Source organism: Ailuropoda melanoleuca, chromosome 8, assembly GCF_002007445.2.
Source record: "Ailuropoda melanoleuca isolate Jingjing chromosome 8, ASM200744v2, whole genome shotgun sequence".
Classification (NCBI taxonomy): Eukaryota; Metazoa; Chordata; class Mammalia; order Carnivora; family Ursidae; genus Ailuropoda; species Ailuropoda melanoleuca.
This window is the reverse complement of record NC_048225.1, coordinates 45,924,763-45,951,751: the sequence shown is the minus strand read 5'-3', so window position 1 is coordinate 45,951,751 and position 26,989 is coordinate 45,924,763. Positions and strand designations below refer to the sequence as shown.

The 26,989-nt window shown below is 38.9% G+C and overlaps 1 protein-coding gene across 18 annotated transcripts in view; it reads right to left on the bottom strand.

Moving 5' to 3' along the window:
* DLG2 (discs large MAGUK scaffold protein 2) overlaps positions 1–26,989 on the bottom strand; it is a 1,964,683-nt gene that overhangs the window by 284,277 nt on the left and 1,653,417 nt on the right. For all 18 annotated transcript variants that reach the window (XM_034666214.1, XM_034666215.1, XM_034666218.1 and 15 more), the window contains one exon: positions 8,478–8,580. In XM_034666214.1, coding sequence (XP_034522105.1) covers positions 8,478–8,580 — 103 coding nt within the window. The remainder of the gene's footprint in view (positions 1–8,477; positions 8,581–26,989) is intronic.

The window sequence follows — 26,989 nt, the reverse complement described above, 5'->3', positions numbered from 1 at the left end:
GTCAAGAGAATTTTTTGAGTCAGGAAGTGATATCTCACTTTGTCCCCATTACATTACTCTAGGTCCAAATTGGGGTATAAGCAGCATCATTAATCACTGAAGTATCTGGAGAGAACGTCCCATGAATCTGCAGACTCTGTCTACAGAAATCATCTCTTCTGTCATATGCTGTGGTGGAGGTTGGGGAGTTAAAAAAAAAAAAAAAACAACTGGGAGAAGGCTAGGAACAAGATACATTAAGTGAAGCGACATTCTGGGAGATTTCTAGTTAGGAGGAGGCAGTACCTGTTGATGGAGCCTGTATGCATATGAGAGAGATTTGTGGAGAAAGATATGGCTAAGCAATAAAAATTCTAGAGTCAAATAAAGTCTTATGTAAGTTTCCTTCTTAACGTTTTGGTAAAAATTAGAATATGCCAATCAAATTAGTTAAACCAGATTTAATGCAACATATTTGGAGAAATCCAAATTTCAGTTCATTAAGGATGAACTGATGATGGATGGATAGATGGAAAGATGGATGAAGGATGCCACATGAAGAAGTTAGGAGAGGGAAGAGGGAAAGCATAATATATTTGAACTGTTTCTTGAACTATCAATATTCCCAGGTTGGTGGTTATTTTTTTAATTAATAGTAATTGCTTACACTTTTAAATCTCTCTTATACATATCATTCAATTGTGATATAGGAATAAAAACAATTAACAAGAGTTAATAAGCTAGAAATGAAAGTGAAATTATGTGCATGAGAAAGCCCCAAGGCTCCATAAGAATTTTTCAACCCCCCTTTTGATCATAAAAATCTAACTGGATTAGATTCCTTGGGCTATTTAAGCCATCAGCCATCATGAGCTACTACAGTAAATTCAAAGAATTAAGGAATTTACTAGCTGTTTAGCTAGCCTCAACCTTAGTAGCTATGACAAATGTTTAGATAATGAACTGCTTTCCTATGTGGTTGTTGACTGAGCTTCAGTTCCCCATCTGTGAAGCTGGACAAGGTGATCTTTAAGGATTCTTCCAACTCTTAATTTCCATTTCTCAATGATTCTAGTTACACCACAGAGAATGCACCAAGTTAACCAGATTGTGCATTTATTTCTTCTTAAAGAATGCAAAAAATGCAAAGCACAAAGATGCAGTATTAGTGATAAAATCTTCAAATAATGGAATTCAAACTTCTATACTACTTGAGGGGTTACATCTTTTATCTAGAATTCAGCTAACTGGAGAGTTCTTTTGAAAATATTTTACTCATCCTAACTTTTTCTAAGTGAGAAAATGAAAACTCACAAAAATGAATAACTAGCATGAGGTCACACAGCTAGAATTAGAGTTGGCATTAGAATACCAGTCTTCTCTTCCTAGTCCAGAGTCTTGCACAGTACTTTCCATTCCAAAGCTCATCCTGAATGTTCCCTGATGATGCTGATGCAATTTCTGACCAAGACCTACAGCTGGACTTTATGAATATTGCCTGGGCATTTAAGATGCAGTTTTTTGCATTGAGAAACTATCTCAACATGTCACAGCTGCTCATTCATATGCATAAACTTATGTAGACATTGATTTAAAGAAACACAGCTTGCATTATAAGTAAGCTGCTTGGATGTTGTAGATACTCTCATTCCTGGGAACCTTTAGGTATAGAAGGTGTCTGTAGTTTTCAGAGGGTAAATTCCATATTCATTTTAAGTTTCCACCACATCTTTGACCTTACAGAGAAATAAACCATGGTGTCCAACTCTGGTTTAAGTTTGTGACTTAATTCAGAGTAGTAAATCTTGAAAAGATCAGAACTTCACTTCATTCTGAAATCTGAATTAGCTTCACAATTTAAAAGGAGTAAAAAAGATAACTGAAATGAACTTCTGCTTTAAAATACAATTAGTTACTTAAAGAAATTTTAAAGTGATGCTTTAATGACTTTTTTTTGGTCTGGGTAAAGTCATCTATCAGGTAGAAGTTTAATCTTATCTTATCCTCAGTCAATTCCTTCTCGACTCACTTGCAGGAGAGGCCATAATGAAAGGGAATGAAGCCTGAGTAGGTTCACTGTTTCACTAGATGAGGAGGTCTAGCAAGATTTATGAATTTGCTTGATAAACTGGTATTTAGAGGGGAGGTATAGGCTAGGTAGAGGTGAATGACACATGAATTTCTTAGATTCCCCGCAACCTGACCTGTCCCTAGTAAAACCACTGAGCCATGACCAATCATTGAGTAACACACGTCAGAAATCAAACCTAGTGATGCCACCTTATATGACATTGCCCTGGACTCCAGGTAGAGGGAGTCCAACCCAGAGTGACAAATTACAATTTCTGCAGGGTCCTCAAATATTCTAGTGCACTGCTTGTCAAGCTAATGTGCATATAAGTAACCTATGGATCTTGATAAAATGTAGATTCTGACTTAGCAGGCCAGAGTTGGGGCTTGAGACTGTGCATTCCTACTGGCTCTCAGTTGAGATCTATGCTGCTGGTTCATAGACCACACTTGGTAGACTAAGACTCTAGAGTAATTCTTTTCTTCTCCCAGCTTCCTGCATAGCTTACTCCCTGATTTCTTTGAGATCTCTGCTGAAATATGAACTTATTAGCTAGGCCTTCTAGACCCACCATATATTTCTCTATTACTATCACTTACCTTTCTTCCTGTTTATTCATATTACTGATCATCATCTAGTAAATTTAATATTTATTTGAGAGGGCCTTTGGTTCACTGCTTTATCATTTCCTAAGAACATTGAGTGGGGCATAATAAGTGTTCAGTAAAAATATCCATTAACCGAATACATGTATAAACAAACTACATGGCCACTCTGCCACAGTTCCATAAACCTGACCACATTTATAAGTCTCCAGGAAATACTTAATTCTGTCCTTTGGGCTTTTCTTTCAGGAACTCAAGTAGTCTGTTAAAAAATTAAAGGTGGATCACTGGATGTTGTATGGAAGTACTGAATCACTATACTGTATGCCAGAAAATAATAACATACTGTATGTTAACTAACTAGAATTTGAATAGAAGCTTTCTTTAAGAAAAAAAAAAGGTGGACAAGATCAGACCCCTCCATGGTCTACTCAGGTCCCTGCCTGCTGATGGGGATCCCCACTGACCTCCTCTTCCATGCTTGCAGGCCCTTCTGAAGGCTTTGCAGTGTCCAAAACAATGCCCCGGGTAGTCAGATTAAAACAAGAGGATATTGGTGGTTGTCATAGGAATATCTTGGCAATTAATTGTCTCTATTTTGTACTTTATCCAACAATTTATATTGTTCACTCCATTCTCATAGTGAATATCTGGTGGTTTTTTACTTCAACCCCAGTCAGTGATCTCACAATAAATAGAGGTATTATTACATAGTGAGAAGGCAGCAAATGCAGTAAAGTTTTGCTCCAGTCTGATTCAGAGAAATGCTGTGTTAGACCCTTTTTGACAAATGTATAACTTGGTTACATCGATGACTTAAAAAAAAAAAAGATTTACTTATTTATTTGAGAGAGAGAGTGAGAGAGAGAGAGAGAATGAGTAGGAGAGGCAGAGAGAGAGAATCTCCAGCAGATTCCATGCTGAGCATGGAGCCCAATGCAGGACTCGATCTCACGACCCTGAGATCACGACTTGAGCCGAAACAAAGAGTGGGATGCTCAACAGATTGAGCCACCCAGGAGCCCCAGTGACTTTTTAAAATTCATCAGTGGTGTTAAAGTTGAGTTTTGGAACTTAAAAAAAATGTTAGAGATTTAATCATCTTTTCTTTGTGTTATATTACAGAATGATAGCTGTAGATTTTCCTCAGTGCAGGAGAAAGGATGTTTACACACTAGGGTCACTTCTTTGTAAGAAAAAAAGGCATCACCTAAAAACTGCATCAACACCAAATGTCCAATCTGGGGATTCATTTACCATTTTCTGCATCTAATATCAGAACCCCAGGCAATTCATTCAATATTCATTCAGCAAATATTTCTTAAACACTTATTATTAATTATTTGCCAGCACACTGAAGATATTATATTACATTTCTAAAACAAATGGAGACCCATTCAATAACTCTTTAATAAAGTATAGTCAAATTCATATTGTGCAAATTCGCTTGGGACATAAAATGAGTGATAAATGGGTTCTTGCCTCTAGAAGCTTACTTGGGTGGGGAATTGTGCAAATCATGTTAAGGGACACACAAACTATCTGAATATAGGTCTAGAGAGCTCAGAGAAAGAATCAGTCAACACTGACTTAGCAGACAAAAGATGACTTCATAATGGAATTGACATCTGCATGCCCTCAAAATGAGTAGGGATAGAAAGGGAGAAAGGGAGAAAAGGGAATTCCAGGGAGAGGAACCCACATGAGCAAAGGCCCAGAAACATGACTGCTCAGGACCAAGTGTTGAGGAACAGAAAGCAGTCCCATGTGGCATGGGAGGGTAAAAAAGGATGAAGCTGGTGGGTGATGATGGTGTGAGTGAGGAGGGAAGATGGTTTGCCGGGACCATATTGTGAAGGGTATGGAGTTTGTGCACAGATACCTTGGGGTCATATCCTAAAGAACCATAATTCTGAAAGCAATGGGGAAGATGGCTGGAAGGGGATAGGAAAGGACTGTATATATATATATATATATATGCATGTGTGGGGAGAGGGCAGGCATTATGGTTCATTTTTTGAAGTGGTGTTGGAGTAACTTCACTAACTAAATATAGGTAATTGGAGTTTATAAGAATTAACTTCCCATATTGCTTAAGTAGAATTATTCTTTAAGTATCAGATACATGATCCTCTTAAAAAAAGAAATAGAGAAAATAACTTCATTATTTACTCCTAATATCAATATAATACATATTAGTTTCCAAGTAAGCATGTGATAGAAAATGGATTTTAAAAAAGGGTATAAATGAATCACAATCATGCCACCAGAAAGATTGTTTGCACGTGACTCTTCAAATGTGGCTTTAATTCTACTACCTAGAACTAGACACTGAATAAGATTTAATGATGCTTAGAGTAATTTAGACAACTGGTGGCAAGCTCCTTCTAAGCAGAAGTAAGTATAACAACTTTGATCTTACTTTGCATGGTGAAACTTGCCAAGGAAGACATTTATTGTTACATTATGATAATTATAAATTATTTATAACTATTCCAAAAATGTGCTAAGTCTTATGAAAAACACAGTTGGAAATTGTTTTATATTTTGCAATACACACTTGTTTAGCATTTATTTTCTGCTTTGAAGCAAAAATGAAAAAAATGCAAGTAGTGAAACTGAATCATCCCTCCAATCTCCAATTACTTTCAAGTGGAAACTCAAGTGCTAAAGAATGGTAAATGTTATTCACTAGTTCAGCACTCTTTAAGAAATACCAATGATATGTATAACACTAAAAATTGATTTATCAGTGAACAAAATATAGGTTTTGCGCCTGCACACATGGAGCTCAAAAATCTTATTTAGTTTAGCAAGATATTATTTCTCTCTGCTTTTCAGAATAGAAATCCACCCATTTTTAAAAGTCTGGCTACATTCGCCATTTCCATGTAGTACTCTTGTACTGTTTTGACTCCTGCAGCTTTATCCCTTCTCTGACATCCCATAATTCTCAGAGATGGTGTCATTATTATACAATTTTGGTCTATGTCATCAGAAAATGATCTCTGTTAAATGTATGTAAGTCCTTTCTCCTCAGTAAGATTAAAAAAAAAACATTCCTTAAAGACAAAGACTTGGGATGGGGGTAGGGGCCAAATTTTCTGAACATCTAGTAATGCTGAGGAAGGAATCTAGTATATTCCTGATAAGAGCATTTGAATGTAACTGAAAAACTTATTTGCTGGAAGCCTGGCTCCTGACCATACGAAAAGAGAGAAGTCAATAAAATTTGTTTTAGCATGGATACCTCACAATACTGGTGCAAATGAGGGAGATCTGGTAAGAATTTCCTAACGGACTCTCATGGCATATTCTTCTTTTCACTTGTTATCTTAAAGGTAAATTGTTCATTATTTCCTAAAAGTGTTGTAGAATTTAAGCGTCCCTAAATGATCTAAACAACAATCAGTTTTCCATTTCAAACTATAGTTAAATTAAGGCTCAGTTGCACATTAAATTTACAACGGGGGAAAGAGGGTTGCTTGATATTACATTACGAAATTTCCAACTGATTTAAAGCTGTGACAAATTAGAATACAATTAAACTATTAAAATAGCAAGTTCTGTGAATCCTATCTGTACTTTGGCATTTTGAAATAAGCTTGTTGTTTTTATTCACAAATTTCTTTAGAAGCACTTTGAAAATCTATTTACATGATTTATAAGATGTGCTTTGAACAGGCATCTTCACAAAGTACAGCATAGTATCCAAATTAGGTATATTGCTTAACGGAAACAAAAGCTGTAAGGAAGCTTAAGATGAAGATTTATGTTGATAAAACTATGACATCCTTGTCCTTTATTATAGCCTTTAAAGTTTAAAATCATTCTGTTCAAGGTCATTTGAATGGCTATCTTCACTATCAAGTGCTTCTAATTGGTGTAATTGGTGTTAGAGATGAAATTTTTCAGAAATGGGAAAACAGCCTGGGATATTTATGCCATGTGGTAGGTTATGGTGAAGGCATACAGCTTGAGACTGAACGAAAACAGCCATAAAGAAAAAGGAAAAATTCCACAGGAAAGTTCTTATTCTGTACGAAGTAGAATTTATGCCTCAGATTATGCTAACCCAAATGTTTTTATTTTCTGTTTTACAATGGATCCTTCTGGAGCCAATTTATTCCTATTAGAAGACATGTCTACTAATTTTTAGGAAGTAGAAAGACTTTCAAAACTGGGTGAACATTTTCTCCTGGTGCTGTCATCATCCATCTTTTACAACCACAAATCCCCTTTCCCGCTCTATGGCCATATCTGGGCGAGGACAATAGGAGAAAACATTTAATACAATTTTTTAAAATAACTTAATTGCAAATTCTAATTCTAAAGTCAAGCAAAATAAATGTAACATTCCAAAACACACATGGCAGAATGTTTTATTTTCACGTGAAATATGCGGTTGGCCACCATTATGGTAAAATCTAAGACATCACAGGCAAGACACAAACCTCAGTCTTCCAAAGAACAACAGACCAACTGACATTGAGAAAGAATCATTTTAATAGGTCAAAGAAGATCTTTATACCCCCACACAAAAAGGTTCTCCCTTAATGGCAACTTATACTTTTCATGTTTGTTTATCTATTTAATAGTCCTGTTTGCTAGCCATGTGGACCAAGGATAATCAGCTACATTTCTTAAAGACAGAAACCACACCCCTCTGCTTTTTTTGTAAAAAGTCTAGCCCACTGTGGGTGCTTAACTGCATTTCATTAACAAAAGGAGTAACTACATACAAATTTGCTGAAAAATCAACCACACAATAGGTAACATCCGGGTTGTCTCCCTGAGCCTCATTCTGATCCTAGAAACAGATGCAGAAACAAACCAAAGAACAGGGTATGGCTAATGAACTTTAGGGTATCTCAAGTGTCAGTCAGCTAATCCTATTTACGACATCTCACCAAGTTTCAGGGTTTACAGTAGTGTATTACGAACAAGTGATACTACAGCAGAAAAAGCAAAACAAAACAAATAAAAACCCACATCAAGGACAACTAAAAACCATGTTAGTGTTAGTAAGAGTTCATGCCATAAAGAGAGAATATGGTCCACTGCTCATGGTCTGTTTCTCTCCTTGCTTCTGAAGGGATTCAGGCCAACCAGCCTCCCCCACTTTGGCCTGCGGATTTTGACCCGAAGGCAACTGAGACCCTGCAGGCTCAAGAGAAACTTCTGCCCCTCCCATAAATACACAGAAGGATCTCAGTTGGGGGTCTTTCCCAGAACAAGGGTTATTTGCAGAGATCAATTTTATCCAAGTGACCCATTTGTATGGCAGGGCAAATATCTAATTACCGACATCTGTTCTTCTTATGGCCCCTGTGAAGTGGACTCCTTTCCTCTGAAGTCTCAGACCCCTGCCCAGTTCTTAGCTCAGGATGACATATATACCTTTTTTTGCCTGTCTATGAGGATTCCCCAAACGTATGCCATTAAATTTGATTTTCTTCTGTTCATCTGTCTCATGTCAATTTAATTCTTAGTCCACCTTAATTCTTTTTATAGTATCCATTGCTGACCAAAAGCCTGTACCAGATAAGAACATAAATAATAAAGCCAATGCTAGGTTTTTTTGTTTTTGTTTTTGTTTTCGAATTCGTATTTCAAATAGGAATTTCTAACTGATGTTTTCTTTGGAAGATTAGGAGTAACAAAGCCTCATGCTCTTTGGATGTGGAGCTCCCATTTTTCAGGATAGCTAAGTTTAAAAAAAACCTTGTTGGTGGAGACTGGTTAATACGGGTAATCAGAAATGTGGGTATGTATTCACAAGGAAACAAATGGGAACATTATGAGTTTGGGTTCTCACTGACCTTCAGGTTGGTATTGTGCTATGATGGTCACCGTCTGTCCCGCCCCCTTCAACGCAGCCGCAGCCTGTTCATGAGATGCTCCACGGAGGTCAATGCCATTCACCTGGAAGAGGAAACCAGAGCATTCTAGTATTTCATAAGGCAGATTACTCTGATAGAAGAAGAATGTTTCTCCACTGAGAAGCTGTCTAAGATTATGTCACCTGCCTCAAAACCTCTCCTGTTCTACCAAGGCATTTGAGCGCTACTTAGCAAGTTTCAGGCTCTTGACCACTTTTAGTTAGCAGAGACATGAAATTTCATCTTGTGGCGTTTATGGCATGTCTGGGTTGAAACTTTGTCTATGCATGTCTACAAGAATTTTAGTGTGTGCATTTAATATGCCTCTGTGAGTTTCCTAGATTTCTGGGGTGGATATGAGACTTCAAAATTAGAGGAAAAACAGGATAATAGGGAGAGACACATGTAAAGTACATAGACGAGTATGTGCTGACAGATTAATATATTCAGATGAGGTTCTGGGCAGACTGTATGAAATGGGGCTGGCTACCTGCCAAATCCCTCTTTTTGGTCATATGCCTGGTCCTGTCATCCCGAGCTTGGTTAGACAGCCCTGAGCCTTGTTCCAAAATAAACTTGACTGCCCCATTTCTCATGTACAACTCCAGAATGAATTCTGACAAAATGAAATAAAGATGCCTAGAGTCTATGTTGCTGTTGTTAACTCCCATTTTGGGGTCGATGCCAAAAGAGAAACAGAACATCTAAAAAACAAGCACAAAACTCTGCCGAGAGGGAAAAATCATTCTGAAGTCAAATTTAATGAGAAGTAAAAGCTAAAATCTTTCTCAAATCAATTCAGTCTAAGTCAACATAATATAATTACTGAGTGCTTTCCAACGTCAGCGCTCTGTTCGTGCCCCAGGAGAGGGACTTTGGGTGGAGAACAAAGGTGAACCAGGCAGGCCCCTAGGAAGCTTCTCTGCGTCCACTGAACACACAGTAAGTCTAGTTTTCTAACCTACATAGAGCTGGTTTTTTGCAGTTGATGCCACAGTTCTGCTTCCTTTTATTTACAGAGAAGTTGGTTACCATCCATGAAAAATAATAATAATAAAAAAAACCCTTACCAGTTGCATGTAAAATACAAAATCTTACTTTGTCTCTCATCTATCCTCTTCGACAATGATACTGGGTGGTCGATGGTGAGTTGCTTCTGTCTCCCTGTCGGGCCTGGAGTATCTGTAATCTTTAGTTCCGCATCCTAGTCCTCTCATAATAGCTTTGTGAAAGTCTCCTTATCCACTTTTATAATTGTCCATGCCTCTTCCCTGGCTTTCTACTCTGGTGAGCTCCTTACTGAGAGCATGGAGGACATGGTAACATCGAGAAGTCCAGGGAGCTGGGTGTGGCCTGACTGTGCGACTCACCAGCTAAGCGACTCTCCTTTCACCTCCTGAGACTCAATCCTCTTCGGCCTTGGAAGGAAGCGATTGTGAGACTCTTTGGGTCCAAAGCCCCTTTGAACTATGGAATTCGGATTTCCTTGTTAGTAGATGACAGTCATTTCAGAGACTGTCTAGGTACAGATGAGTCAGAATATGACTCAGACAGCCGGAAGAGACAGGAAAAGTAATAAGATGTAGGCTCTTGCCTACAGGAAGCTGAATGCACAAACCTTGCGGACCAAATAATCTCTTGTCAAACATTAGGGTTAACTTCTTGTTAAAAAAATAATATATGATCATGGTCAATGAATTCTAATGTTTCATAAAGGTACCTAAGGAAAAGTAAAAAAATCTCACCATCTTCACTCCCAGAGTTAACCAATGTTAGCAGTTTCCTGTGCATACTTTTTAGAAATCTACTATATGTGTGTGCACGCACACAACTTTGTTTCTTTATATATTTTAATATATCATCACATTTTTAGTTAAGTGAGTAGGATCAGATCATATATATATAATTCTATAACTTGTTTGTTTTGCTTTTCATTTAACAATATATCTTGGACAACTTCCATATCAGCTCATACCATTTTATCTTTTTAACAAGAGTCTAGTAATCCACAATATGGATGGACCAGTATTTTTTTCAAAAGGATCCCAGCATTTTAAATTGTAAGATTGTGTCCAGATTTTTGCTACTATGAAAACTTAGGAAGGTGTTTCTGAAGGTAAATTCCTTGGAAAGATACTTTCTAAGTCACAGGCATTATTTGTTTCTTTTAAATTTCCCTTGTGTATTTTTAACATGATTATTTATTCATTAAGCAAACAAACTAATAAAGGAGAAAGCAAAAAGAAAAAGGCCAGAATCTTCCTGCTCAAATAATGTATTGATATAAAAAAAAATAAAACTAACATATGTACATAATGTAAGTATATGAAAATTAAAGCAAAATATGAAAGGCGTAAAAATAAAATGGTCCCCCCAACTCTTATTATTTAAGGATAACCATTTTGATGGCTTTTTGCATATACTACCGATTATTTTTATGAATATAGGTTTATCAAGTTACAATTTTAAAATTTTATGCAAATAAGATATTTTACACATAGTTTTATACCTCTATTCTTTCCACTTACTAATATATCTTAAAGAACTTTCTTCATTCACATATTCCTACACATTGTCTCATCCATTTTGATAGCTGTGAAGCATTCTATTATTCAATATAAATTTATTTTACCAGTGCAGGTTTGATGGACCCTTAGGTTGTTTCAGTATTTTGCTATTATAAACAAAGCTACAATAAATAACATGTAACAACAAGTTGTTGAATAAAGGGTATGAGTGTTAAATTTTGATGCTATTGCCAAGTTATCTCTAAAAATTCATACCCCTATAAATAAAATATGACTGACTTTCCTCACAGTCTTGTAGAAACTGCATATAGTTCAATATTTGACCTTTGCCATTCTGATACATAGATAATTTTATTTTTAAATTTTGCCTTTCTACAATTATGAAGTTATGCATCTTTTTTATGTTTGCTGGTTATTTACATTTCTTTTTGCATAAAATGGCAGTTTCCTTATTTCACATATTTTCTATTTGTATAGTTTTTTTTTCTTTTTTTTAAGATTTATTTATCTTTGAGAGAGAGAAAGAGAGAGAGTGTCTGGAGAGGAGGGACTGAGGGACAGGGAGAGAGAGAGTCCCAAGCTGACTCCTCACTGAGTGTGAAGCCCAATGCGGGGCTCGATCCCACTACTGTGAGATCACGACCTGAGGGGACTGCTATGAAGTACTAAATGCCTTAGAAACTTGTTCATCCAGCACTTATACATTAGAACATTAAAGTCATTCCCATAGTAGAAGGGACATGCCCAAAGTCATATCGGAGTAGGCATAGGGTTGGACCAGCCCCAGGCTTCTCTCATCTAGCCCAGGCTTCTTCCCACTGTAGCAGATGTGCCCTATTATGGGTGTGTGTTCATTTTCTACCGGGCCAGTAATAACCAAATCTGGCTGTTATCCTGAAGAATACCACACTGCCCAGGTACCTGTTGATTTTCCTCCAGGAAACATGCTCTCTTCCAGTTGTATTTTTCAAGGTCACTTTGACTCTTATTTCCCTCCCTGAGGTCTTGAGTTTTTATCAGTAATCTTTCTTCAAATAACATTTTTAGATGCATTCAAAAACAGTTTACATCATTGATAGGACATTTTATTTTTTAAAAAACAATTTTTTAGAAGATTTATTTATTTGAGAGAGAGAGAGAGAGAGAGAGAGCATGAGTGGAGCGAGCGGCAGAGGGAGAGGGAGAGAGAGACTCTCAAGCAGAGTTCCCTGAGCACAGAGCCTGATGGGAGGCCTAATCCCATGACTCTGAAATCATGACCTGAGCAGAAACCAAGAGTTAAATGCCTAACTGACTGAGCCACCCAGACACCCCAGAGAGGGAGAGACAGTCGTAAGCAGACTCCAGGCTGAGCATGGAATCTGAGGTCGGGCTCAGTCCCATGATCATGAGATCACAATCTGAGCTGAAGCCAAGAGTTGGACACTTAACTGTTCCACCCAGGTGCCCCTGATATGACATTTTAAAATAAAGTGCCCCAAGTGTGGGGCACCTGGGTGGCTCAGTTGGTTAAGCGCCTGCCTTAGGCTCTGTCATGATTCCAGCGTCCTGGGATTGAGCCCCACTTTGGGCTCCTTGTGCAGTGGGGAAGCTGCTTCTCCCTCTCCCTCTGCCCCTGCTTGTGTGCTCTCTCTCTCAAATAAATAAAATCTTTAAAAAATTAAAATAAAATACCAAGCGTGATAGAGCCTCTTATATTTATCATTTCTGGTTTTCTACTTTGAACTGGGAGATTGGAGGTCACTGTTCTTGAGTTTGACAAGTATAACCAGTTAACATTCATTGAGCCTCAAGCATGCTCATATACTTATTATATATATTATATATCAGGGAGTTATTATACTTATATACTTATTATATTATTATACTTAGATATTTATACATTATTTCATAATCTTTAGGAGGCTGGGATTATTTTTCTGACTTTACAAAAAGGAAAACTGAGCTCAGAGAGAATCACTAACCTGTTCAAGGTCAAACAGTTGGAAGACGTTAAGGATTTAAAACAGCCTAATGAAAACTCCTGAGCTCTTCATTCTAATTCCTACTGCTCTTCCTTTAATATTCTAGTCAATTCTGAGGGTCTATGCTTATAACATTCCAGTTCTGAAGCTTGCCTTTCAAGCTCACTGAGATGGACAGAACAGAGTTGGGTGTGGCACTCTGGTCAGCTCTACCATGGCCCCAAGCAACCTGGTTTAAACATCATGACCCAGTTTATAATGATTTGATCATGCCAGGCTGAAGCGAAAGTGTTTGGGCAGGCTAGAAAAATTCCATCTAGTGCTGTTTATGTATACAACTGTCACTGGATCATAGAAAAAAAAAACCTAAACTTTGTTTGTTATGACATCCTTTTCGCAACCAGGTTGGTAATCAATAGAAATTTAAGCACTTCTAGTTGATTCAAGTAGTTGTAGGTTTTATTCAGATGCTAATGTGAAGGTGAATAGTATGTCATGTCCAGAGTCAACCCTTTTTCTGTTTGTTTTTAAAAGATGAGTATTATGTTGGCTACTTCAACCACGAGGGCCCCTGGCTTGGGGCTCCAGGGGTTATCTGAGTAAATGACTCTATGTTTTCCAGTAATATTTATTGAGTTTTTAGTATTATAGAAAGGATGATATCAAAGGGTGTCTGGGTGGCTCAGTCGGTTAAGCATCTGCTTTCGGCTCTGTTCATGATCCTGGGGTCCTGGGATGGAGCCTTTCACTGGGCTCCCTGCTCAGCAGAGAGCCTGCTTCTCCCTCTGCTCCTCCCCCTGCTCCCTTGCTCGTACTTTCTCCCTTTCTCTTTCTCTCTCAAATAAATAAATAAAATCTAAAAAAAAATGGATGATATCAAAATCAGAACATTTCAGAATTGGGGAGAGCCCATTCGTATGCATGTATGCATGTATGATTCAGCCACCTTACATATTCTTATATCCTTGTCTGCCATCATGTTGACCTTTTTATTTCTCTAATTTAGGCATTTCTGCATCTTTGCACATGCTATTTTCCCTAGCTAGAACATAATTTTTCATCCGTTTTTCACATGGAAAACTTCTCCCAGTCAAAGATTCAGTCAAAGCACTATGGAATGTGCTTACTTGTGAACTCCTGAAGGCGGGAGCTCATCTTGCTGGCACTTGTGTCCCTGGCATAGTGCCTGGCAAATAGTAGGTACGAGATCACTAAAGAGGTAAGTGAATGAAGAAGAAAGTGAATGGGTGGAAAATATATTCAGATTATGTTATTCCAGGCAAACGATTATCTAAGCTTGATGTGGCACTGGCTTTACTTTGATGAACTCACTGTCTTTCAGAGAAATTTCACTTGGGGTCAGCTCTCATGATTAAAAAAAAAAAAAGTTCTTTGTGTTGAATCTAAATTATCTTCCTGGTACTTTCCACCTCTCGGTTCTAACTCTTCCTTCTAGGGGCTCACAGAACATTTCTTCTTTCTTATTATTTCTTCTTTTATATGATTCTCTAACATTTGAAGACAATTTTCTCATTTCGAAGTTAAATGACCTCACTTCCTTCCTCATCTCTCCACATCAATCTTATCAAATGATCACTTGCCTCTGCTTACATACCTCTAGTGACAGGGAACTCTTTCCTCCCCTAGTCTTTCCATTCCATTTTGGGATGGCTCCTGTGAGTGTTATTTCTAGAATCTTGATTTTATTTAATAACTGATCAGAGACTCAGTTGAATGCTTGTGAGGTGAAGTATGGCAACAGGGATGCTTACTTATGGCTATTATCCTTGAATGTGTACCCATCTACAGCTAAAAGTTGCACCTACAGCACAGAGCTGACAAATTTGGTTTTTAAAAACTAACCATTTTAGTTATTTCCTCTTCCAATTCAAGAGAGGAAGTGACCTTGAGTGACATACAGCTATTATTAAGCAATTCACTGCTTGACAGAGGACACTGACAACTGAACACACAATTAAGCAGCAGGTGGTAAACACTAAGACAGGAAAAGGTCAGAAAGTTCTGGGAGGGAAGGAAGGGCCCCTACTGAAGGTAGGAGGAGGTATGAGATGGTTTTCTGGAGAAAGCGAGATCAGAAACAACATATGAATGAGTTATCCAGGTACAGATGGATGGGAATGCTCATGGAGAGCTGTGGTAGAGGAGTAGCACGAGTATTCCAAGCAGAGAGGGAGGGACACGTGAAAGTCTAGAGGTAGGACAGGGCTTGATACATCTGAAGAAAAGGAAGTAGTTGTCGGCAAATGGCAGGGAGGGGAGAAAGGAGTGGGAAAGAGGTGAGAGATGACGAGGGGGAAATGAAGGTGATGATGACGATGATGACGGTAGTGGCGGTGGTGAGAGCTGACAAGCACAGAGCAGTTACTCTGTGGCAAGCACTGTTCTAATTATTGCCTGTTATCAATTCCCTTAACCCTCATAATAGTTCTACGAAGTAAGAACACATAATAATGCCCATTTTACAGAGGAGGAAATTGAGGCACAGTCATTAAATAGATTGCCTAAGGGTCTACTAGTAATAAATGGCAAAACCAGGACTTAAACTCAGGCAATCTGAACCTCTCTTTGCTTTGCTTGTGCCTCATGATCATTCTTATCCTTGAAATTGTTAATAAAGCTTGATAGTCAAATTCCTAAGCATTCCTAACTATGACATATTAATGCTTCTCAAAGACCAGGCAGCGCAGGATATGAAAAGCCATATTAGCAAAATTGGAGTTTATTTTGATGCAATGGGCAACCATTTCTCAGCTGAGAATTGAGAAATATTATGCTACCATCACTCCTGAACCCTAGGAGAGCTCACAGCTAGAGAAAATGCAAGAGGAAGGTGCTGCTGCCAGCCCTGTTAAGAGCCTCTGGTGATGAATGGATCCCTTTGGAAATGCTTCTCAGAGGGCAGCATCACTCCTTGTGGCTGCTTTGGTTTTCCACCCCAGCTCAGGTCATTCCTGCTATGAAAACTGTCATGGGAAGAACACTGGTTTAGAGTTGGAGGGCTAGGATTCAAATCTTGGTCCTGCCCCTTCTTAACTCCAGGACCTTGGGTAAGTTACCTAACCCCTTTGAGCTTTAGTTTCTCCATATGCAACAAAGATATTAATGCTTATTTTGCTGGCTGGTTGTCAGGATGATTAGAGAACATAATAAAGTACTTAACGTAACACTTCACCCACTGAGTAGGTCACCAATGGTTGCTATTCCTATTAGAGCATATCTATTATCTACAAACCAGGATTTTAAAATGGCTTTTATTGGCAATGATGAAATCAAAGAATAGATTTAGTGCGAGACTGTCCTGGAATAAGAGTAGTTAAAAACTACAAATTTAACTGAATTGTCATGAAAAAATGCAAAGGAATGACCCAGTGGGAAAGGGGGAGATAATTGGCACCAGATTTCAATTAAAACTAGTCTGTACAGAACACAGGGGACTGTTTCAAGCACATTATTTCATAGGTGGGGGTCTAGTTGGTATGTGGCAGGGGGCTGCAGGGAAGAAATTGGGGCAGAATCTAAACTATTTCTACTTTATTCGGAGAGACTAGGGATAATAAGATGAGCAGATGAATTAAATGAATGTAGAAGGCTCCAACTTTTCTCAAGAGGGAAGAAATCTATTTTCATTTTCCTAGAGTGATGTGATGTAGTGAGGTGGAAATTTGCGATCAGTTGCTAACGCTGTCACTAACTTACTCAGGCCAGCCACTGAGCTGCTGTGGGAAGTGGAATGTTCTAGGCCCCACTGTCTCTAGGGCCCCTGTAATTCAAAATTTGATGGTTTCCATGGCTTGAAAATAACATCCCAAAAGCGTTTTACAGTCAGTAGGAAATTGTTTTCCCACCTCATAGTTCCTACTAAATAAGGTGGGACATAAACAAATATAATAAAAGCTTCCCATGTATTAACTGATCCTTATCACATACTTGTGAGGGAAGCAAGGAAACTATAAATATCCCATTTAATCTTGGATTGTGAGCAGGCTAGAATGGCTCACACAGAGCGTGGAGAGAGAGAAAAAAACACTGTGCCAACAGAAGTGGAGCTTGAATGCCATGTTAAAAAGTTTTGTCAGTAAGTGATGGTGGGGAAGGGGGGATACAGAGGCATTTAACACAACCTGACTCGTGTTTGGGCTAGGATAACTACGCCAAGAGTGAAGAGTTGGAGTTGAAGGACTAAGGGACGAAAAATAGGATAATCAGATGGGAGACTGTTGCAATATTACAAATGGTTGATGATGAAAGCCTGAATTAGAAAACTGAGAATGGAACTATGGGAAACGGGGCATAGACTTGAGAGAGGACATAGAGGGAGGTTCTCGATAGCTATTCTCAAATACATCTGGGGACTAAACAGAGTTTAAATACTATTTATAATAATGTTGACTGGAAATGGGAGCTGAGAAAGGTGATCAGGGAAGTGATGATACCATTAGAATGGGAATGCAGGGTAGAAAGTGGGTTTGGACAGGAGGATAATGCATTTTGTTTTGAACATGTTGAGCTTGCTGTGTCTCTTGGAGCTTAGGGAAAGCTTAAAGAAAGAGTTGCATTAATAATCAATTTAGTTTTGGGATTCCTAAGGCCAGTACCCTGATCTGATTAGCCCCAGATGTAAAAGAGGCCTGCTGTACAAAGGTTAGATTAGTTTACAACAGTGCCTGCTACATAATAAGGACATATAATTATGAGCTATTATTGACCCCTCCCCTGACACACACGACTTGGCTAGTATAAAATTGTCTCCGTAAAGACTCAGCAGGACAAGGAGAAGTACTAGGGTCAGAGGGACTGAAAGAGGGAGGATGGCACTCTGGAAAGCACAGTCCTAGGACTGAGGAGTCCTGAGTTTCAGAACCAGCCTGCTGTTAGCTTATTTCACTTTGGGAAGTCTGTTTCCCTCTCTGGGTCTCACTTTCTTCACCTAGAAAGAAAGCCTCATACTAAATCACTGAGGTTCCCCCTCCAGTGCTTCGTAAACAAATATATTCCATGGCCAATATGTTTTTTGTTGACAACGTGAGAAAAACAACAGTTCATTTAGTGATAACTTTCCAGACAGCCTTGAGCCCATCTCAGAGTGAATGAACTATAAATTGTGTTTGAAGTGGAAATTTCTAATTAAGCTCCTTTCTCCTCCTGGAGGCTGTTGTGCTTGGTGCAGAGTGATAACATTTCTGACAGTAGCTGCGTGAGAGCTCCAGGCCAGAATCCACATAGAGCACAGGAAACTGAAAAACTGGTATTGGATATTTACATGGCTTGGCAGTTATAATTAACATCCCTTTTATTTTTTTTAATTTTTTAAAGATTTTATTTATTTATCTGAGAGACAGAGAAAGCACAAGCAGGGGGAGCAGCAGAGGGAGAGGGAGAAGCAGACTCCCCGCTGAGCAAGGAGCCTGATATGGGGCTTGATTCTAGGACCCTGGGATCATGACCTGCACAGAAGGCAGACGCTTAACTGACTGAACCACCAGGTACCCCTTAACATCCCTGTTAAATTTGGCTTGCTGATGCAAAAAATAAACACGTATTAAAAAAAAAAGAACATTTTGGTTTACCAGGCCATTTATAGAGGGCTGATCATTTTGAAGTCTTTAACTGAAAATAATCCAAATATTTTCATATATATATAATTTTATTATATATCTATATTATGTTTATATAATTTTATTATATACTTATATATTTATATATAGAATTTATAATATTTATATATTTATATTATATATTTATATATATAAAATCTTATATATAGTATATAATTTTCCAAACCCAATTAAGTATAGGCTAAAACACAGTAAATAACATAGGATTCATGTGTTTTGAGTAACAAGAATATATTGCAAGACTATGTAAGCAAAAATAGTTGAACCTTTTAACATATTATACAAATACAAGATGACACTCGTATCTCTGGCTCTGATTCTTAACTCTAGACTTGCATGTCTATGTGCTTACTTGACATCTCCAGCTGGATGTCTAAGATTTTTCAAACTAATCAAAGTCTTAATTTTCTCCTGAACTGGTGTCTGGGCAATTTTGCCACTTTCAGCAAATGAATAATACAACCATCCACCACTCAAACCACTTAACCAAGAACGTACCTGCCAACCTTACTTCTCTTTCTTTCCCACTTCCCCGTGCAATCCATCAGCATGTCTATTTACTCTAGCTTCAAGCCATATTGCAAGTCTACTTTTTTCCAACTCCCCCCATTCCCCTTGGCAAAGCCACTGCTTTTCGCAGGGATTCTGCACTAGCCCCCTGACTGGGCTCTCTGCTCTCATGCTGGCCCCCCCACATTCCCTCTATCCTTTTCGGCCCAACAGCCATTGGGATCTTTTCAAAATGTATATATATCAGACCATGCCTCCCTCCTGCTAATTTTTTTTTTACATTGACTTTATCTTGTACCTTGCCTTGATCTTGACCCATCTTTCCGATTCCATCCCCTTTCACTCTCTGCCTCCCTCACTATTTCACAGGCACAAGGGCCTTAGATCTGCTTCACCTAAATCCAATTTTCCTTCCCCTTGGGTCACGCGTGACAGCTGTCTTTCTGATTGTAGCGTTCTTCCTTAGCAATTCTCACATTTGATCCCTTATTTTTAAAAGTCTCAGCTTATAGGCTAATTCCTCAGAAAGCTCTTTACTGGCTACCCCCTTTTTAAGTAGCCTGGCAGCCTATCTTTAACGTCCTTTTTCAATTTCTTCTGGAACTTAGGTCTACCTGATATTGTGTTATTATCCCACCTACCCCAAGAAAAGCTTCCTGTGAATAGGGACTTTGTCTCTTTTGCCTCCATACTGTTTCTTTCTTCTTTTTTTTTTAATATTTTTTTTATTTATTTCACAGAAAGAGAGAGAGAGAGAGAGAGATTGAAAACGCAAGTAGGGGAGTGGCAGGCAGAGGGAGAGGGAGAAGCAGGTTTCCCACTAAGCAGGGAGCCTTAGGCGGGTCTGGATCTCTGGGATCATGACCTGAGCTGAAGGCAGATGCTTAACCGACTGAGCCACCCACGCCCCTGTCTCTATACTTCTAAGGCCTGCAACACTATGCAGATAGTTCATGACACTCCTTGAATTAATAAATGATTACAACTACTAGATCACATCATTTTATTTAAATCATTAAAATCTGACTACCATTTATTACATACTTATTATGAGCCAGGTACTGATCAGAGTCCTTTTCAGAAGGAATTTGTCCTCTAGGGGGAGAATGGTTGATTAAACTGGACTCACTGAATCAGAATCTTTGAGGGCGGGGCCCAAGAACCTTTATTTTTTAAAAGCTCTTTGACGACAGATGCTCGGTCAGATGTGGGCCCCTCGTGTGGAGATGTAGCTTCTTGTCCTCCTAGGCACTCTTGCTGGTCCTTCATACATACTTGGTTTTAGTCTCAAGTTGGACTTGCACCTTGACTCTTTTCAAACTCCCTGGCCTTTTGGGGCTCTATCACCAATGAGGACATAGGTAATAGCAGAATGGCTCTGGAACCTCCTTGAAGATACACTTTGGGAGTGAACACATGAACAGGAAAACAGTGACCCATACAAGCCACGCCAGACCACTCTCTTCATTCCAGCCTTCTGTCTGCCGTACTGCACTATGGGCATGGGTGTCTGTCGATACGAGTGTCTCTCAGAGCCACAGAAAGCTGTAGATATCATGGCAGAAGTATCCTTGAAGCTCCCATCCCATGTCTCTCTCAACGCCTTTGAAAACATGGCTGCTAAGGAATCACTCACTTGCATATCACCCAAGCCCACAAACTGCTCTGGCAAAAGGTAAAACTCTGGGGCGTGAGGATAAACTCCTGCCCTCGGAGATGTGCTTTGTATCTCACCCTCTAAGCCCTCTCTTCTGGGATGTGTGTGCTTCCAAGTCAGTGGATTCCCTTAAGTTAGTGTCAGATTTGAAGCTGAGGACTTTCCTTGATGGTTGGTGGTAATAAAAGCAACCTTCTGAGTTTGCTCGGCATGTTCTCCCTTTTAAAATCAGTGGACTGACAGCAAATGCTCAGTTATTTTTTTTTAACTTAGTTTTCTGCAGTTTCTAGGTTTCTGATATTAAACTATCACTAAATTTAATCTACTGTTAAAAACACCATCAATAGGAAATTGATTAAATAATTATGGAATATGATGTAGCCATTAAAAGCAATGCTTAAAATTCTCATACCAACAAATAGCTGTGATATATTGCTAAATCAAAGAACCAGTTAAAAAGTGTATATATAAGCAATGCTTAAAATTCTCATACCAACAAATAGCTGTGATATATTGCTAAATCAAAGAACCAGTTAAAAAGTGTATATATATAGATAACCCTGCTTACTAAAAGAGAAAGGAAGAAGGAAGGAAGGAAGGAAAGAAAGAAAGAGAGAAAGAAAGAAAGAAAGAAAGAAAGAAAGAAAGAAAGAAAAGAAAGAAAAGAAAGAAAAGAGNCTTCCTCTCCCACTCCCCCTGCTTGTGTTCCCTCTCTCACTGGCTGTCTCTATCTCTGTCGAATAAATGAATAAAATCTTTAAAAAAAAAAAGTATATGTATATAGATAACCCTGCTTACTAAAAGAGAAAGGAAGAAGGAAGGAAGGAAAGAAAGAAAGAAAGAAAGAAAGAAAGAAAGAAAAGAAAGAAAAGAAAAGAAAGAGAAAAAAGGATATATGATCTTACAGAAAATGCCTGAAAGGCTCCACAACCAAACCCTAGGAGAGGTTGCAGAAGGCTGTGGTCGTGAGGCCGTGGTGGTTGGGCGGGTAATGCTGAAGAGGAGAGAAGGGGTTACATTTCATTTTATAGCCTTTAGCAGCACCTGAATAATTCTTAAGTGAACATGTATTGTCATACAACAATTTTGAAAGTTATATAAGAAAAGTTTTAACAACTGAATTTGAGGTTTGTGTTGCTTTGACAGTAAAAACCAGAAAGGGCTGCCACAGCACATTAAAAACACAGTGGTGTCCACAGAAGAAGTGAGAGTTGTAATCAGATACCCTCATATTACATAAAGCTCCTGAACAGACTGTTCCAGAGCGTCTTCTTTAGGGCCATCCCCGTACTACGTGCTGGGGACGCACTGGGGAAGAAGGCAACGGCCCTGCCCTCAGGGGCTTACAATCCAACGGGAGTTCTTGTTCTCGACTGGGAATAGAGACATGGAGGGGGATACTCTTCTTAAAATGTCGGAGTCTGGGGTGAGCTTCGGCATTAGCTGTGCAAGGCCCAGGTATGTTAAATGTTCTGTAACGTGTGGCACAGGGAAAAACAGTCCTTCCAAAAATGCAGTAGCACCTGCAGTAAGAAACACTGGGTCACATAAATCTGCTAATTCCAAATGAGCCTTAATGCGATGATAGTGCAGGTGAAAGAGGTTCTTGGTTCCTTCCCCCCACCCCCACCTGCATGGATGACCTTAATTATAAGCATTAAAATCAATTTTAAACAAAGAAAAGAACCTGTCATACCTGTCAAATAGCCCATTTCTAAAGCACTTGAAAGGCTTCAGTAGGAATAAGGTGCTAATGGAATTATCTTGGTCAAAAACCATGAATGAAAAACTCAAACTCTGGCCACTGTGTGCAGGACCCATCTGATGCTTGTTTCACTACCGTCCCTCACGACAATGACAGTCTTTTGTCTTTGGGTTTATGTGTATCTTGGCATCTGACTGTTGTTCATAATTACATCATAGCAAACTCTCCTACTTATTCCTTACCTAAAAATAAGGTTATCATCTCACTGCCTAAAAGCTCCCAGGAAACAGGTCTTCTGAGTTCAGGCAAACTGTGTCAAGGACTCCCGAATCCTCTTTCTGATTGTTTCAGTGTCAGATGAAGGGGAAGAGATCTGAACAGGCATGAATGCTGAAAATCAAATTGTACTTACCACTATTGCTGAGAAATGATATTTATTCATCCATTGTCCCTTCAAAATATCTTTTACTTTTCTTTTTTTTTTTAATTTACTACCCTAGCCCTAAGTCTCGATCTAGACTCTTGCAATAGACCCCCTCCCAACTATTTATTTTGAAAAATTTCAAACTACAGAGAGATTTGAAGAACTGTACATAAAAATCCAGAAATTTTCATCAAGATCCAACAGTTGTTAATATTTTGGCACATTTATTCTCTCTACCTCTAGCTCCCTTTCTCTGCCCCTCTTTCTCTTTCAGAAGAGACACACACATAAACACACGCACTTGTTCTTTTGGAACCCTCTAAATATGTGACAGACATCATGCCCCTTCCAAACCTAAAATACCAGCAAGTCATCTCCTCAGAAAAAATACACCCACAGTATCATTATTAAATCAAAAAACGTAGCAGCAATTTTATACCATCCAATATACTATACCTATTCAAATTTTCTGAGTTGCCCTCAAAATGTCTTCTATAGATTTTTTTTTCTTCAATCCAGATTGAATCAAGGTTTATTCTTGTGTTTGGTTGAATCAAGGTTTATTCACTATTAACCTAAAAAACTACCTTCTTTTTTCTTTTATTGAGTTTCTTTTCTTTTTTTCTTGCTAAGACTTCAAGCTAGATACTTACAGACTGCTCTATGTTCTGGTTTTGTCTAATTGTTTCTCCCTTATCAGAATCAGGTCAAACATTTTTAGCAAAATCTAGTGAGTAACATTGTGTCCTTCTTACTGTATCACATTAGGAAGACTATTAATGTGAGGTTGTCTCACTGTTGGTGATACTAAGTTTGGTCACTTGGTTAAGGACCACCAGATCTCTCCATTCTAAAGGCACCTTCAGAATGACATCCTCGTAAATAACAAATCTGTGGGGTAATTTTTTGAGATCATATGACTATCCTTCTTCCCAATAAACTTTCATCTCAATATTTTTTAGTATCTATTGACTATGCTTGCCTAAAACAATTATTTTACTTAGGGTTGTAAATTGGTGATTTTGTACTTCTCTATTTTTTTTTACATTTTATTTATTTATTATTTGAGGGGAGAGAGAGAGAGCACGTGCGAGAGAGCATGAGCAGGAGAGAGAACAGGAGCAGGGGGAAGAAGAGGGAGAAGCAGACTCCCTGCTCAGCAAGGAGACCGATGGCTGGGGGGCGAGGGGGCTTGATCCCAGGACCTTGAGATTACGGGGAGACGAGTCATCTGACTGAACCACCCAGGCTCCCCTACGTCTCTATTTCTGCTAGAATCATTAGCTGGTATTCTTCTGTGCAAAAGAACTTGCCTTTTATTCTCTCTCTCTCAGTATCATTATGGACTCATGTGTTTGTTTTTATTTATCAAGATACAATCCATTACTGTACAGTAGACTTTTTTTTTAATTTAAAATTTATTCACCTTATTTTAGAGAGTGGGGAGGGGAAAAAGAAGAAGAACCAGACTCCAGGCTGAGCACGGCGCCCAATGTGGGGCTCGATCTCATGATCCCACCAGGACCTGAGCCTAACGAGAGTCAGACGCCCAACTGACTGGGCCACCCAGGTGCCCCTGTGCAGATTTCCAACTGACCTGCAAACCTTCCTCTAAACTCTGTGTGTGTTTCTCTCCCTCCCTCCCTTACTCCTTCTGTTTTTCTACTCCTACTACCTTGACAGCCATCTTGTATATCATGGACAGTCTACTTTTCTCTACATACTGCTTTTCCCATTTTACACATGTTCCTCCATGTTTGTAGGTTATGTGAAAATTTTCTATCTTACTATTTCTCTCTCTACTCTCTTAGGACAACAAACAACTCTGATGAGAGTTGATCTTGTCAATCCTCCCATTTCACAGGTAAGGAGACTGAGGCCCAGGAAATGAAGTCACTTGCAAGGCCACTCTGTATTCATGGCAGAGGCCAGATGAGAATGCTAGTGTTTGCTTCCCTATATTATGACATTCCTCCTGTCCCAAGCAAACTGTCTGCTGCAACCAGAAGCTTCCTGCACATCCCTATCTCAGTGCCATTCCCTGTGGGCCTTTCCTCCCTGTCCTGCTTCCTGTTCCCTAGGGTTACCTGAAGCCCGGATCTTCCTTCATGTCCACATCAAATTCTACCTTCCCAGGCCTCCTATTAATGGTCTGTACCATTCACTCAGCCATTAGCCTCACAACCTGGCAGCATTACATGGATTTTTGTCCCTTATAGTGCTTTATTGTTTTTTTAAGGTATAACATTCAAGTTCATTTTAAATAATTAAAATAATGCAGAAGAACAGCAAGGAAATTAAATATCTTTTTTCTACTCTAACTTTCAGGCAACCACTGATGATAAATTGAATATATAACTTCTGTATATTTTCCCCCACACATGTATGAATAATACCCCCTGCTATAGTTCTGATATCTAGAATAGTACCTGACACATGTCAGTGACTGAAAGTATATAGTGCAAAAAATACATATATTTACCTTCCTATGTAGTTACTGTTTTTAGAAATAGATCACACAACACAGTGTTATGTAATTTGCTTTCTTTTTCCATTTAAATTACTTTTTTATGAATCAGTGTCAGCAACTAGCCTGTAAGCCCTATGAGGGGAGTCCCAGCCAATATTTTACTTCTCTTGTATTCCCAGGATATGGCACAAACTTCCTTCCTCTTAAATTATTGTTTAGGCTGATGACAATTACATGTGCCTCATGAATCTCTTCCTCTACTCTGGAGAGGTCTTAAGGTTCACAAAGACTTCTGTTCCTCTAAAGAAGCATCATTAACCAGCTCACCAAGAATTTGGTGGCCAATTCCATTGGCTAATAAGGAAAAGGAGACACACTAGAAAGTAGAGACAGGGGAGCTACTGGAGGGGGTGTGCAGAATGATGACAAGGAGGCAGTTTTCTTTAAGGATGGAGGGTTTTCTATGCTGGAGCTGCTGTCGTGAATGTGGACTCTTCTGGGAAGTGGATCTCACAACATAGAGCCTTAACTCTAAAAGTCAATGATTTTATGAAAAGTTTCTTTCTGGTCACTGGGAGAACCAGAAGAAGCAAGAGAGAGTTCAAAACTCTTCTGAAATGACAAACTCCATAAAATCAAAAGAATGAGAAAGAACGGCATCCTTTGGAATTACCTCTCCATCATCACTTCCTTTGTTCTCTCAAGCACGTATTAGGACTTTGTAAAAGCAGCCGAGGTTGTGTGCAGTCTTTCACCATCAGTCCCAAGTGAATATTGTAAACATCAGAAAATTTTCCATTTACACAGTCAGAGAGGTATTTTCAGTCGTTTAAATTTTTCTAATTACTAACCAATTCCCTCCTTCCAGGCCTCCCAATTTAGCACACAGAATGTTGCTCCCCACAGAAAACAGCTCCCCAGCAAGTGAGTTTCCATGGTTAGTTGCCAGAGCTCTGGATGTGAACAAAGCCAAAAAGCCACTCTCCCTTAGAGAAAAAACATCAAGAAATCAGATTCCACTGCCAAGGTTCGGTTCCTAGCACAAAGAAAATGCTCAGTAAGTAATGGGAAGGATGGGAAAAAATTGAGGAGAATAGGAAAGAAAAGAGAGAGGAACAAAGAGGGAAGAAATCCAGTGAAATTGGCTTTCTTCAAACTGTGACCAGAAATTTAACTGGGAGCAAGGAAGTTGCTGATAGGATAATACTAGTAACCAAATACTGGGCAAGAGGTACCCTGCTCGGTACATTAGCTCGTTAATGCTAATCCTTCCAATAACTTTTCTGAGGCCAGCTTTTAAAAGGAGGAAATTGAGGCACAGAGAGATTAAAAGCTTCCCAACCAGCAGAGGTGGGTTAGAGCTCTGCTGTGTGTGATACAGACTATGTCCTTTCTCCTCAACACTTACGCTGTCCTCTTCTGCCATCCTGGCTGCCTCCAGCCTCAGCTCTGCAGGTGACACTCCTCTGACAGCCACCAATGCCGGGGTGCTGCTGAATCGACACCCCCCCACACACATACATCCCTTCACAAGATGTCACAAAAGGATGACTTCTAA